General features: G+C 57.8%; 1 protein-coding gene across 1 annotated transcript in view; it reads right to left on the bottom strand.

Annotated features, from left to right (window-relative positions):
• Positions 1–8,996: 8,996 nt before the first annotated feature.
• Positions 8,997–12,079, bottom strand: part of OLFM1 (olfactomedin 1) — a 17,149-nt gene continuing 14,066 nt past the window's right edge. Inside the window, exon 3 of the mRNA XM_040225606.1 lies at positions 8,997–10,695. Within this exon, the coding sequence (XP_040081540.1) occupies positions 10,021–10,695 (675 nt within the window). The 3' untranslated portion in view covers positions 8,997–10,020. The remainder of the gene's footprint in view (positions 10,696–12,079) is intronic.

Below are 12,079 nucleotides of genomic sequence, written 5' to 3'. Positions count from 1 at the left end.
GTCCTGGGGATGGGGGAGGCTGCGGGGAGGAGGGAGGTCCATCAGGAATAGCCTGAGGCTCAGTAAGCAAAAATGAAACAGAGAAAAACGCGCCCAGCAACATCCTCTCGGCAGCCTTATTTTCAGCCCGTACCGGGAAGGGAGAGACAGGTAAGGAAACCACTGTTTTTTTCAGAGTCGCTGCTGGAGCCGCCTCTGCTGTCACGGCCCTCTCTCCCCGGGGCCGGACTGAGGAAATAAGAACCAGCTCGGGGTAAGGGGGCAGCTTGCGTCCCCCCAGCAATCCTGGGGACGCGGGCCCATTAGCAGAGAATGCGTGCGATCCCACTGACCTCGCCAGATACAGCTCTCCATTCGGCAGGAGTCCGGGTCCCAATGCCCTCGCAGGTCAGCCACTGAGCCGTGCTGAACTGTCTAGGCGTTCACTGGTCTGCAAGAGCTCGATGCCTTCCAGGAGGAGCAAAGGGCTGAGCGGCCATCTGATGAGGACATCGGTTTCCTGCAGAGGGCGTGGGCTTAAGAGGGCTGCAGGCTCTGCCTCAAGGCGGGAGCCCCTGGTCTTCCCACGTGAAGCCTGGTGCTCCCGCCGGCCTCAGCGGAGCTTCACAGACACCGGGCCGCTGACTCGGGAGCCGGGAGGTGCTTCCTCCACACCCCCCCCATCCCGCCCCGGACTGCAGCCCAGGTCCTGTGACGTCACCGCCCAGCTGTGCCCTCCCTCCGAGCTGGGAGGCCTGGACCAGGGTAGGTGGGGTGCTGTCTCCTGTGGAAGCAGTAACGTGAAAGTAGAGTGAAAGTGTCAGTCACTCAGTCGTGTCTGAGTCTTTGTGACCCTGTGGACTGTAGCCCTCCAGGCTCCTCTGTCCAGGGGATTCTCCAGGCAAGAATACTGGAGTGGGTTGCCATGCCCTTCTCTAGGGGGTTTTCCCAACCCAGGGATTGAACTCAGGTCTCCTGTGTTGCAGGCGGATTCTTTACCATCTGAGTCACCAAAGTGGAGATGAAACCTTGAAGGAGCCACCAAGGGGGCTCGCAGGCTGGCCTGATAACCTGCAGCTGCTCTGAGACCGCTTGGAATTAGCCGATGAGTGCAGGTGCGTGCAGGTGTGTGCAGGTGTGTGCAGGTGTGCAGGTGCGTGTAGGTGTGTACAGGTGTGTGCAGGTGTGTGAAGGTGCGTGTAGGTGTGTGCAGGTGTGTGCAGGTGTGCAGGTGCGTGTAGGTGTGTGCAGGTGTGCAGGTGTGTGTAAGTGTGTTCAGGTGTGTGCAGGTGCGTGTAGGTGTGTGCAGGTGTGTGAAGGTGTGTGAAGGTGCGTGTAGGTGTGTGCAGGTGTGTGCAGGTGTGTGCAGGTGGGAGGCAGCGGGATGCAGGGCACACCGAGGAAAGGCCTGGCACCCCGCCCCAGCCTCCCCTAGTGAGGAGGAGCAGAGATGATGCCAACCTCCACCTTCCTTGGCCAGGGCCCCGCCTCCCTCCGCTGCCTTGCTGGGAGCCTGCTGCACTGACTTACCAGCCCCCAGGGCTGGGCTGCGGGGCAAGCCCGGACCCTTGCAGGTGCACCGTTCTGGCACCTTTCGCTGCCTGCTGTGTGATGAATAAGCGTCTAGTGACTCACCAGCTGGAGGACAGGCTGTGTGTGCCGACGGCCAGCGAGGGCAGGGAGAGAAGCGGGCGGGAGACAGCGCCCCAGTTCCACCTCCGGTCAGCCCCTGGGGTGGGCAGCCAGACGGCTGAGCAGAGGCGCCACATGGGGCGAGGGTTTCCCAGGGACCCTTCGGAGGGCCGGACCTCACCTTGTGCCCACATCCTGGCAGCGTCTCCAGATAGAGATGTGCTGTTTAGAACAACAAAGAGGAGCTTCACAGAGACTCAGCCTCCCCGAACCGCTTTAATCTTTACTGATCTGACAAAATCAGTAAAGGCAAAAAGTCCTGCTCCGATTGGACAGTTGTCCCTGGGGCGAGCCTTCGCAAACATGGAGATTAGATGTCCTTGTACACAAACCTTCGGAAGAGCACTCTAAAAGGCAAGGGAATAAGCGTCCACGCCATAGAGCCTATGAATATTCACCTATAGGCAAATTTATGGAAATTTATGTAAATAGCCGAATTTTCAGTGACAGGATCAAACACAGAAAGAGGAAAGCTAAGAAATAGGGTCTAAGTACACGGGGCCCTCAGCCTAGAGTTCAGCTGGGGGTGGGGGGGAAGTTGCGCTATTTAATAACTTGTGTTGGGACAGCTGGGAAGGCTTTTGGAAAATGGTAAAAGTACGGGTGTGAGAGTTGGATCATAAAGAAAGCAGAGTGCTGAAGAATTGATGCTTTTGAACTGTGGTGCTGGGGAAGACTCTTGAGAGTTGCCTTGACTGCAAGGAAATCAAAGCAATCCATTCTAAAGGAAATAAACCCTGAATATTCATTGGAAGGACTGATGCTGAAGCTCCAATACTTGGGCCACCTGATGCAAAGAGCCCACTCATTGGAAAAGACCCTGATGCTGGGAAAGATTGAAAGCGGGAGGAGAAGGGGAGGCAAAGGATGAGGTGGTTGGATGGCATCACTGATTCAATGGACATGAATTTGAGCAAAGTGACACGGTGGCGGACAGAGGAGCCTGGCATGTTGCTGTCCATGGGGTGGACCCAGGGGGGCTTCCCTGGAGGCTCGGATGGTAAAGAATCCGCCTGCAATGCAAGAGACCCAGATTAGATCCCTGGGTTGGGAAGAACTCCTGGAGAGGAGAATGGCTGCCCACTCCAGTATTCTTGCCTGGAGAATCCCATGGACAGAGATGTCCGGTGGGTTACGGTCTGTGGGATTGCAAAGAGTCAGACACAACTGAGTGAACACTTTGACTTCATTTTTTTCAAAACTGGACCTGCCTTCACACAAACCCCGAAGGTACCCGCAGCAGAGGAAAGTGAGTCCATTCCTTATGAAAGCCTTACTGTGACTCAGAGACAAAGGCTTCAGAAGGGAAAGTGATAATTCCAACTACATTTACAAAAAGCCCGCTGTAACCCAAACCAAGTCTGACAGACCATGTGATATTTGCAACCCCTGAAACACGAAGGCCGACTTCCCGCACAGATAAGGAGCTCCCAACATTCGTGTAGGAGAAAATTCTCAGCAGCTGAGTAGAAAACAGTGGGCAAAAGATACGAACTGAGAGTTCCCAGACAAATTTAAAAAATATATTTATTTATTCGGCTGTGCCGGGTCTTGGTTGCGGCACGTGGGATCCAGCTCCCCGATAGGGACGGAACCCGGGGCCCCTGCACTGAGCGCGTGGGGTCTCAGCCCCTGGACCCCCAGGTAAATGTTGCCAGTGGCCTTGAGACAAGTGAGAGATGCCACCCGGAGTCTTCATAAGAGAAGCAAAACTTCAAAGCGCTCGGAGACATCACGTCTTACCTCCCAGGCTGAAAGTCTCCGAAAGGTTTCCCAAGCACCCCACAGGGAAGCCTGCACTCTCGTGCTTTGCTAGGAGGAAGGCAAAGTGGCGCGGCCTCCGGGGAAGGGAATTCACCAACATTGGGCAGAATAACAGAAGCGTTTGCCCTCAGATCCTTTATTCCAAAGACACAGCACATACAACATGCAGTGTGATTTTACACAAGGTCATTTGCAGCAAATGGTTCTTAAGAACAGACTCTGAGAAATAACCCACATACCCACCGTGGGGTGCCAAGACACACACCTCGCGGCATCTGCGTGACGGGATACACACGTCGGTGAAGATGAAGAGTCCACGTCCCTAATGCCACCTCCAGGGGGAAGTATGTGACGATAGCGAGAGGCAGAGTCACACACAGCAGGGCTTGCACACCAACACTTGCCTCCATTGGCTGTTGGGCTCAAAGGACTCTATACCTCATTCTTACAGCCTGTGAACATAATCTCTAACAGTAGATTTATTAACGCCAAACCCTGCTTACAGGAGACCCTTTTAGAGACAATACGCCCGCGGGAAATGAAACGGCGACGGTTCCCGTGAGAGCCGCTCCTCAGCACCGCAGACCTGGGCCACCGAGGAAGGGGCAGCTTACCTGCGGTGAGCAGACCGCCTCCTTCACACCTGGAAGGTGCTGCTCGGCCTGGGCCTGCTGACACAGGGCCTCAGACGGATCATGCCGATTCGAGCTCCTGAGCCGGGGACTTCGCCTCGCTTCTCCCAGGCCAGCAGCCCCCAGATCACGCTTCTCTCAGGGAAAGGCCACACCCGCACAGGTGTTTGGATGAGGACTGGACCCCAGCCCCCTCCCTCCCATTCCAGCCTCTCGGGCCTGCTGAGGGGTGACGGGGGGCAGTCCCTTTCCCTTGAGCCCAGAGAAACCTCTCGCTGCCCACAGGCCGGGCCCAGTGGTGACCCAACCACTGCCCACCTTCTGCAGGGACCCCCAGGTCTTCTGACGTGTCCCGTGGTGGCCTGGGCTGTACTGTGGCTGTGGGTGCCCTTCGTGGGTCAGAAGCTCAGTCCTGAGCGACTTAGTATCCGAGGATGGGGAACCTGGCGTCTCTCCTACACCTGGCGTGAGGTGTCAGCCGCAAGCTGGCACTGCCAGAAGCACTGTCAGCGACTGGCCGACAGGGCATTTGGCATCTGCCTGGGCTGCTGCGGCTGCTGACCTTTGACACCTCCCTGAAGGGGGTTCAGGGCGGCGGGGGCGCTCTGTGCCCCAGGGACACTGGCGGAACAGGTCTGTAAGTGGCTGGATATTTTCAGGAACTGATTTCATGACACCAGTCCTCACATCTCCTCATATCTGCTGCTGCTGCTAAGTCGCTTCAGTCGTGTCCGAGTCTGTGCGACCCCATAGACGGCAGCCCACCAGGCTCCGCCGTCCCTGGGATGCTCCAGGCAAGAACACTGGAGTGGGTTGCCATTTCCTTCTCCAATGCACAAAAGTGAAAAGTGAAAGTGAAGTCGCTCAGTCGTGTCCGACTCTTAGTGACCCCACGGACGGCAGCCCACCAGGCTCCTCCGTCCATGGGATTCTCCAGGCGAGAGCACTGGAGTGGGGTGCCATCGCCTTCTCCTCATATCTAGAGAAGCGCTAAACCCCTTCCTGGCGACACCAGCTCCTCGTGACGAACAGAGAAGTTTTTGTAAAATAAGCGCTCGACTGTGTGGAGCTCCCTTCGTCACCCAAACCTTACCTGTTGGCCCCCCACGGCCTCTGCGGAGCAGTCTCTCAGAGCTCTCCGAGCTCCCGTCCCCTGGGCTGCAGCCCCCATGTTGCCCCCAATGAACCCGAGCGTCCACTCCCACGCTGTGCGTCTTCTTTAGTGGACAGAGGCCAGGAGGTGCGGGGAGCCTGTGTCAACATCGGTTTCTGAGCGGCGTCGGGGCCCAGCCTTTACCACTTGATCTGGAAACAGGATTAGGTTAGATGTTCCAATTAAAAACAGTCACTACCCCCTAGCCCCGGCATGTTCAGCTACCTGAAGCAGCTTCACCTTCTTTCCCCTTCTCCCGGGTGGAGCTTGGCCTCGATCTGGAGACCCCGAGCTTCCCCTCAAAAACCACGAGATGCCTCCTTCCTGGCCTCTTGTGAGAGCTTGGCCACCCTCATCTCTCGCCCCCTGGAAACTGCATGGGCATCGTAACTCCGGGAGCCAGAGGTGAATTCCATGGGCAGCTGTGTGGGGTCAGCCGTCACAGGCCTCCTTCAGGAAGAACTCTGTGGAAACCAGGAATATTCCAGGCCCCTCCAGCTGCACCCAGGCCTGGGCGCCTCATGCTCTGGCCTCCGGTCCCTCCTGAGGAACTGCTGGGCTTTGATTCTGGGCCAAACTTTTAATAAAGAAAATTCATCTACAGATGTTCTGCCATCAGCCAATATATTCAGTTATTGGAACCCGGGAGATTTAGTGGCAAGCCGGTTGTTTTATTTGCTCTCTGGATGAAACCATTTTTCTTGTGTATTTAATATCCTGGAGGAATATTTTCCCCGGCAAACACTCAGAGGGAGACAGCAGATCCATTCTGAAGCCATAGGGTCGTTCTTCTGCCTCCTGGTGACTCAGAGCAGGCATTTGTACATTTGCTGTCTCCTGCGTCATTAAGGAGAAATTAGGATGAGATCGGCCTGTAATTGCAGCTGTAATCACCTAACAATCCTGGCCTGATTGTCCCTGCGCAGACTCCCGCCAAGGAATAAAGTCGGTGGCCTCTTAGACTGTCTCACTGAAGCTGGGATTTTTCTATGACGAGCCAGCCCTAGGCTCTCTGGCAGAGGACTCTGCGTGGCTCCCCCAGAGGTAACTTGCAAGCATGAATGGAGAAGGGCCTCCCACTTCTAAACGTTTTAATTGCGGCTCACCCTGCGGTGGTGGAGGACTTCCAGCTAATAAGGCTGTAATTAAGCTCAGGCGTTTCCTACCCACCCCACCTCGTCAGGGGTCAGGGCATCTGGTGAAGGAAACCCAGTCACAACAACGAGAAAGCAAGACAGGATTTTTTGGATTATTTTGTCTTGGGCTTGATGAATAAAAATGCCCAAATCTCAGAAACGTCAGATTTCATTTTCTTGGGCTCCAAAATCAATGCAGACAGACTGCAGCCACAAAATTAAAAGACGCTTGCTCCTTGGAAAAAAAGATATGACAAAACTTGACAGCAGATTAAAAAAGCAGAGACTTGACTTTGGCAGCAAAGGTCCATGTAGTCAAGGCTATGGTTTTTCCAGTATCATGTGCGAATGTGAGAGCTGGACCATAAAGAAGGCTGTGCGCCCAAGAATTGATGCTTTCGAACTGTGGTGCTGGAGAAGACTCTTGAGAGACCTTTGGACAGCAAGGAGATCCAACCAGTCTATCCTAAAGGAAATCAGTCCTGAATACCCATTGGAAGGACTGATGCTAAAGCTGAAGCTCCAATACTTTGGCCACCTGATGCAAAGAGCTGACTCATTGGAAAAGACCCTGATGCCGGGAAAGATTGAAGGCCGGAGGAGAAGGAGACGACAGAGGATGAGATGGTTGGATGGCATCACCGACTCAATGGACATGAGTTTGAGTAAGCTCCAGGAGATAGTGAAAGGCAGGGAGGCCTGGCGTGTGGGGTCCATGGGGTTCACAGTCCATGGGGTTGTGGGGAGTCAGATGCGACTTCGTAACTAGGCAACAACAAGCCTCCCAGAATGTGTTACGTATAAGAGACTCACAGACTGGGAGGAAGGGCAGCTAGAGCCCGGGACGGAGGAAGGACGCAAAGGAACACAGAGAAGCAATACCCCGTCTGGGGATGGGGAGTGAGAAGCTTCTGGAAGGCGGAACCCTGAGCTGGGGAGGGGAGGACGGATGTGGGGGGCGCAGGCGAAGGTGTTGAGGTTAGCCTGGAGGTGGTCTGCTGTGTGGGTCTCACGGGTGGGCAGAGGGGGAGGCTGCGGGGCGCTGGGCTCAGAGGGGGCCTGAGCCAGGAGGAGGAGGCCTGTCCACCCACAGTGCAGTGTGTGGTTGTGAGCTGAGGGCTCAGTGCGCGTGGAGACGTGGTCCCGGGGTGGGGAGGGTGAAGTGGCCCCCGACCGTTTGAGGCTTCACCCCTCCCCAGGCTGCGCTGCTGGCCAGCACCCCCACCCTGCACTTTTCCTGGGTCCTCTGACTCTGTCTCTGCCACCCGATTTCTCATGGGGGCGCTGATCGCGATCCAGGGAAATGCCCAGGAGACCCTACCAGCAGGTGAGCCCTGGCCGGGGGTCATGCCTTTCCTCCTCGGTGTGTCCCTCACCAGCGGGCTCAGGGGTCGAGCAGCACGCCTCTGCCCTCGGTCTCATCTCACATTCTCCTGACCACGGGCCAGAGCCCAGGGGCATCGCTGTGACCGGCAGGAACTGGCCCCACACCCCCACGGTCTCCTTGCCCAACCGGCTCCCCGTCTCATCTTGGCGGCTCCAGACTCTGAGGGGGCAAGCGGACGGAGCTGGACGTTCCTGGATGCCCTCGTGCCGACTCCGAGGGCGCGTCAGCTCTTCCACTCTCTGCCTCGGGTGCGGTGCCAGCTGGGCCCAGCTCGCGGCAGGCACTGGCTTTTCCCCAGGCCCACACCACTGGCCTACCGTCCACCCTGCCAAGGAGGCCAACGGCCTCGAGCAGAGCAGAGGGCAGGGGCCGGGATGGAAGGCCACTCCCTGCCTTGACCTCTACTGCTGAGGCCGGCCCTGAACTCTGACCCATGTCTTCTGCGGGCCCTTCAGGTGGCGTTGGTTGTCAAGAACCCGCCTGCCAGCGCAGGAGACATAAGAGACCTGGGTTCGATCCCTGGGTCGGGAAGACCCCCTGGAGGAGGGCCTGGCAGCCCCTTCAGTGCTTCTGCCTGGAGCATCCCAGGGACGGAGGAGCTACGGTCCGTGGGGTCGCACAGAGTCAGACACGCCTGAAGCGGCTTGGCATGCACGCAGCACGTGCCTCCCCTGGCCACGCGAATCCCCAGGGCACTGCAGAACAGCCCTGTCCTATGCAGACCTCAGGGTCCCCTCAGAAACGGGGCCTGGCTTGGCAGCTACAGGCCTGGCCACGTGACCTGGGCTCCCCCGATTCATGAGGGTCTCTGTCTCAAGGGAGCCCAGGTGGGGCTGGCCACTTGTCTCCTGGACCCCCTGTCCTCCTAGCGAGCCAACTGGCTGGAGAGGGCCTGGCTTCACCTTCGCCCGCTTCTCAGCAGGGTCTTTGCAGACGCCCCTGCCACCGGAAGTGGCTACTTGTCCCAAGTTTCTTCCCAAGGCAACTTGGACGAGCCTGTCTGGATGGAGTGGGTGGGACTCCCAGTGGGGCTATCCTTGGACTGAGACTCACCCTAGGGGTAGGGACCTCCAGGGTGATTCTCGAACTCTGAGTTTTGGGGGGGGCCGGATGCCAAGGGACCCCGTGGGCCTTGTGTCCCAACCACGCCCCAACCTCCTCCCCCAAGAGGGACGCTCATACTGGAACCCGGCCTCAAGGATCCGGAAGCCTTGTTCATTTTCCAAACCTTCTGAGATGACAAATGAAGCAAAAAGGTGTCCTGATACTTTTATTGTTCCTTAATCGGAGAGCACAAAGTTTCCCTCTTTTTTACTTAAAAAATGTACTTTCCGCACACTGCTGCCCACAGGAGCATTTCTTTCCCTTTGGAAACCAGAGTTTCCCGAGAGGAGCCCTTCTCCGTGGTTACACTATTTAAGATAATTTAACGAGAAGAGGGTATTTCCTTTAATGATTATCAACCTTGATCATCTCTACTAGGGCGAACATTGATGTGTGTTTTTTTTCTTTTGAGAAACAAAAACCATCCACTTATTAATCCAAACTACAGCACTGCGTTTACAACACCCATGGCATCAACTAAAGAGACAGGTCACCGCCTCAAGGGAGCAACGGACAGACACTGCACAACGGAGCTACGGGGTACGGGGTCCGGACGGCGGGGCCCTGCGCCTGTCCACGCACGCCGGCCGCCGCTCTGGGGCATAGACGTGGGCCCACGGGCTTCTCGAAGTCTCGGCACGGTTCATCTAAGACACGACACACGGTTGAGGACGGCGGTGGTGATGAAATGCAGCTACAGAGCCTACGTCGCCCCTCCGTCGCCGAGCACAGCCCGGGCGGGGGTGGGGGGGCGCTTCAATGAGACACGACACTCACGTCCATCGAGCTGACCACGATCTACGGACAAGTCCATGCGATCCTAACAGCAGGCTGTTCTCGGTGAGAGCTGGCCAACAGTCATCGCCTTATGTCTTGAGTATATTGACCAGAAAGGTGGGCCGGGTGGGGGGACCGGGGAGCCCTGGGGCTGTGGTTCCAGCCGTCAATACGGGGGCTTCTGTCCACGTCGGGCGCCCTCCGGCTGGAGCTGGAGAAACGTGGGGGCAATGCCTCCCCAGCCCTCCCCGCCCCCGAGACGCCGGAGTCCACGTTGCTGATGAGTTTTCAAAACGAGGCTTGTTCTTCTCCCCCACGTCACCTCGCAGCTGTTCCACAGGAGTCTCCAGGCGGGCGAGGACGCGGAGCCTCGGCCCCCGGGGCCCGGGGCGGGGACTACAGCTCGTCAGAGCGGATGACGTGGAAGAGGGTGACGTTGTAGAGGACCTGGTGGCCGTTGTTCCAGGCGTACAGGGCGCGGTCCTTGGGGTTGTAGTCCAGCATGGAGATGTGCGAGTATTTGTTCTGGAAGGGGATGTCAATGTACTCGTAGGCGGAAGCGTTGGTCTGGTAGGCGTAGTGGACCTTGGTGCCGCCCGAGTAGCCGTTGGTGACGTAGAGCGTGCCGCAGATGATGAAGGCCTCGCCGGCGCTGCGCTTCGGGTAGCTGGTGTTCCAGGTCTGCAGCGCCTGCAGCGACACCGGGTCCAGCCTGCTGATGACGATGTTGCCGGCGTTCTGGTTGGTGGCGTAGACGGCCCACAGCCCGTTCTCGTCCACCATGAGGTCGATGTCCGAGTGGCCGCCCCAGGCGTAGTGGTACATGTTGTTGTAGCCCGCGTAGTCCAGGCTGCGTGTCTTGAGGATGGTCTCCGTCTTCAGGTCGAACCGGATGATGATATGGCTCTGGAACTTGTTGAAGTAGATGGAGCCGTTGTAGACCACCTGCCCTGTGCCGGACCAGGGGTGCGGGAGGCGGTGGGACGTGAAGTTGTCCGTGGTCATGAAGTCCAGCATGGACTTGTACTCGCGGACGAAGCGGTTGTTGTGGTAGCCGTCCATGTACCAGACCTGCGGGGACAGCGGACCCGTCAGCGGTGCTGAAGGAGGGGGACCCCCCCCGCCCCGGGAAGGCACCGCCTCCCGGACTGGGGATCTGGAGACTCGGCGCCCAGGGAGAGAGCAGACGAAACGAGGTCACGTCCCTCCTCCACACCCACGGGGTCCTTCCGCAGGGGCCACCTCCCCATCGGGAAGGGAGCGTCCAGTCTGGGGAAGGACACCACGTGCATGGACGCGGGACCCACAGCCCGGCTGCGGGCATGGCCGGCAGGCGCCCTCTGCTGTTCCCGCCAGGCGGGTAGTGGCAGAACCCACTACAGGCGCCCGAGAGCGTCCATCTGGGTGCCCCCGGGCTGTGGGTCAGCGGGCCGTCTGCCTGCTCCCTGCTCTCCCGGGCGAGGGCGCACAGCAGGTGGTCCGTCTCGTTTGGGAAGGCTGGCCCCTATCAGCACGGGACATCGCCCTCCATAGGACACTGGGCCGAGGGCACGGCCGCCTGGGCCCACACGAGGACGTGTGCCCGCAGCACCAGCCAGTCGGTGAGGCTGACCACTCTCAAGGTCACCAGGAAGGGCGACGCTGGGCACCCTGGGGGCACGTGCGTCAGGCCTCTCCTTCCGTGCCGGCCCTCACAGCGGGCCGGACTGACTCACCGGCCCGGTGGGGGGACGTCATTAATTTGGCAGAAGGGATGCTGTGTGTATAGCCACGCCCAATCCCAGCCAAGTGCCTCTCCCTGAGGAATCTGGGCTTCCCCGGGCTCTGAGCGCAATCCAACCACGACAGCGAACCCAACGAGGCCCAAGTTAGGGGTTGCAGAGGAAGAGCTCTCCCATGATTGCTTAAATGCCAGTTGACTCGAAAACTGTCTAGACTTTGTACAAAACGCTTTAGTCATTTTCAACCAATCTGGGAGCAAATTAGAAAGCGATGCAGTTAGTCAGAGGAAAATCTGCCAGGCTAATGCCATTCCCGGTGCATCTGTCTGGCAATAAGACAGCTGCTTTATCCGTCAAGGGCTCCGCTGGCTGCAGGAGAGATTAAGGATGTGGGAGCTTTCAGACATGGTTTTACACATGCGTTCAAAATTTTAAAAAACAACAAAAAAATGCACCCTTGCTCCTGAGACACCCATTCAATGCTTAGAGACAGATGTGCTTTCTGTTTTTAACAAGATTCAAATAAACCAAGAGCTGGGTCTCATCTGAGGCTGTTCATTGTCTTTGGTCTGTAGGAGCAGCCCTCAGTGCTGCGGGTTAGAGGGGGCACGGGGCTGGGTGGGGGTCAGTGCTGTGGGTTAGAGGGGGCGCGGGGCTGGGTGGGGTCTGTGCTGAGGGTTATAGAGGCGTGGGGGCTGTGTGGGGTCCATGCGGGGGGTTCGAGGGGGCGCGGG

Source organism: Oryx dammah, unplaced genomic scaffold (assembly GCF_014754425.2).
Source record: "Oryx dammah isolate SB20612 unplaced genomic scaffold, SCBI_Odam_1.1 HiC_scaffold_25, whole genome shotgun sequence".
In the NCBI taxonomy this organism is placed as follows: domain Eukaryota; kingdom Metazoa; phylum Chordata; class Mammalia; order Artiodactyla; family Bovidae; genus Oryx; species Oryx dammah.
This window is presented reverse-complemented; position numbering and strand designations above follow the sequence as displayed.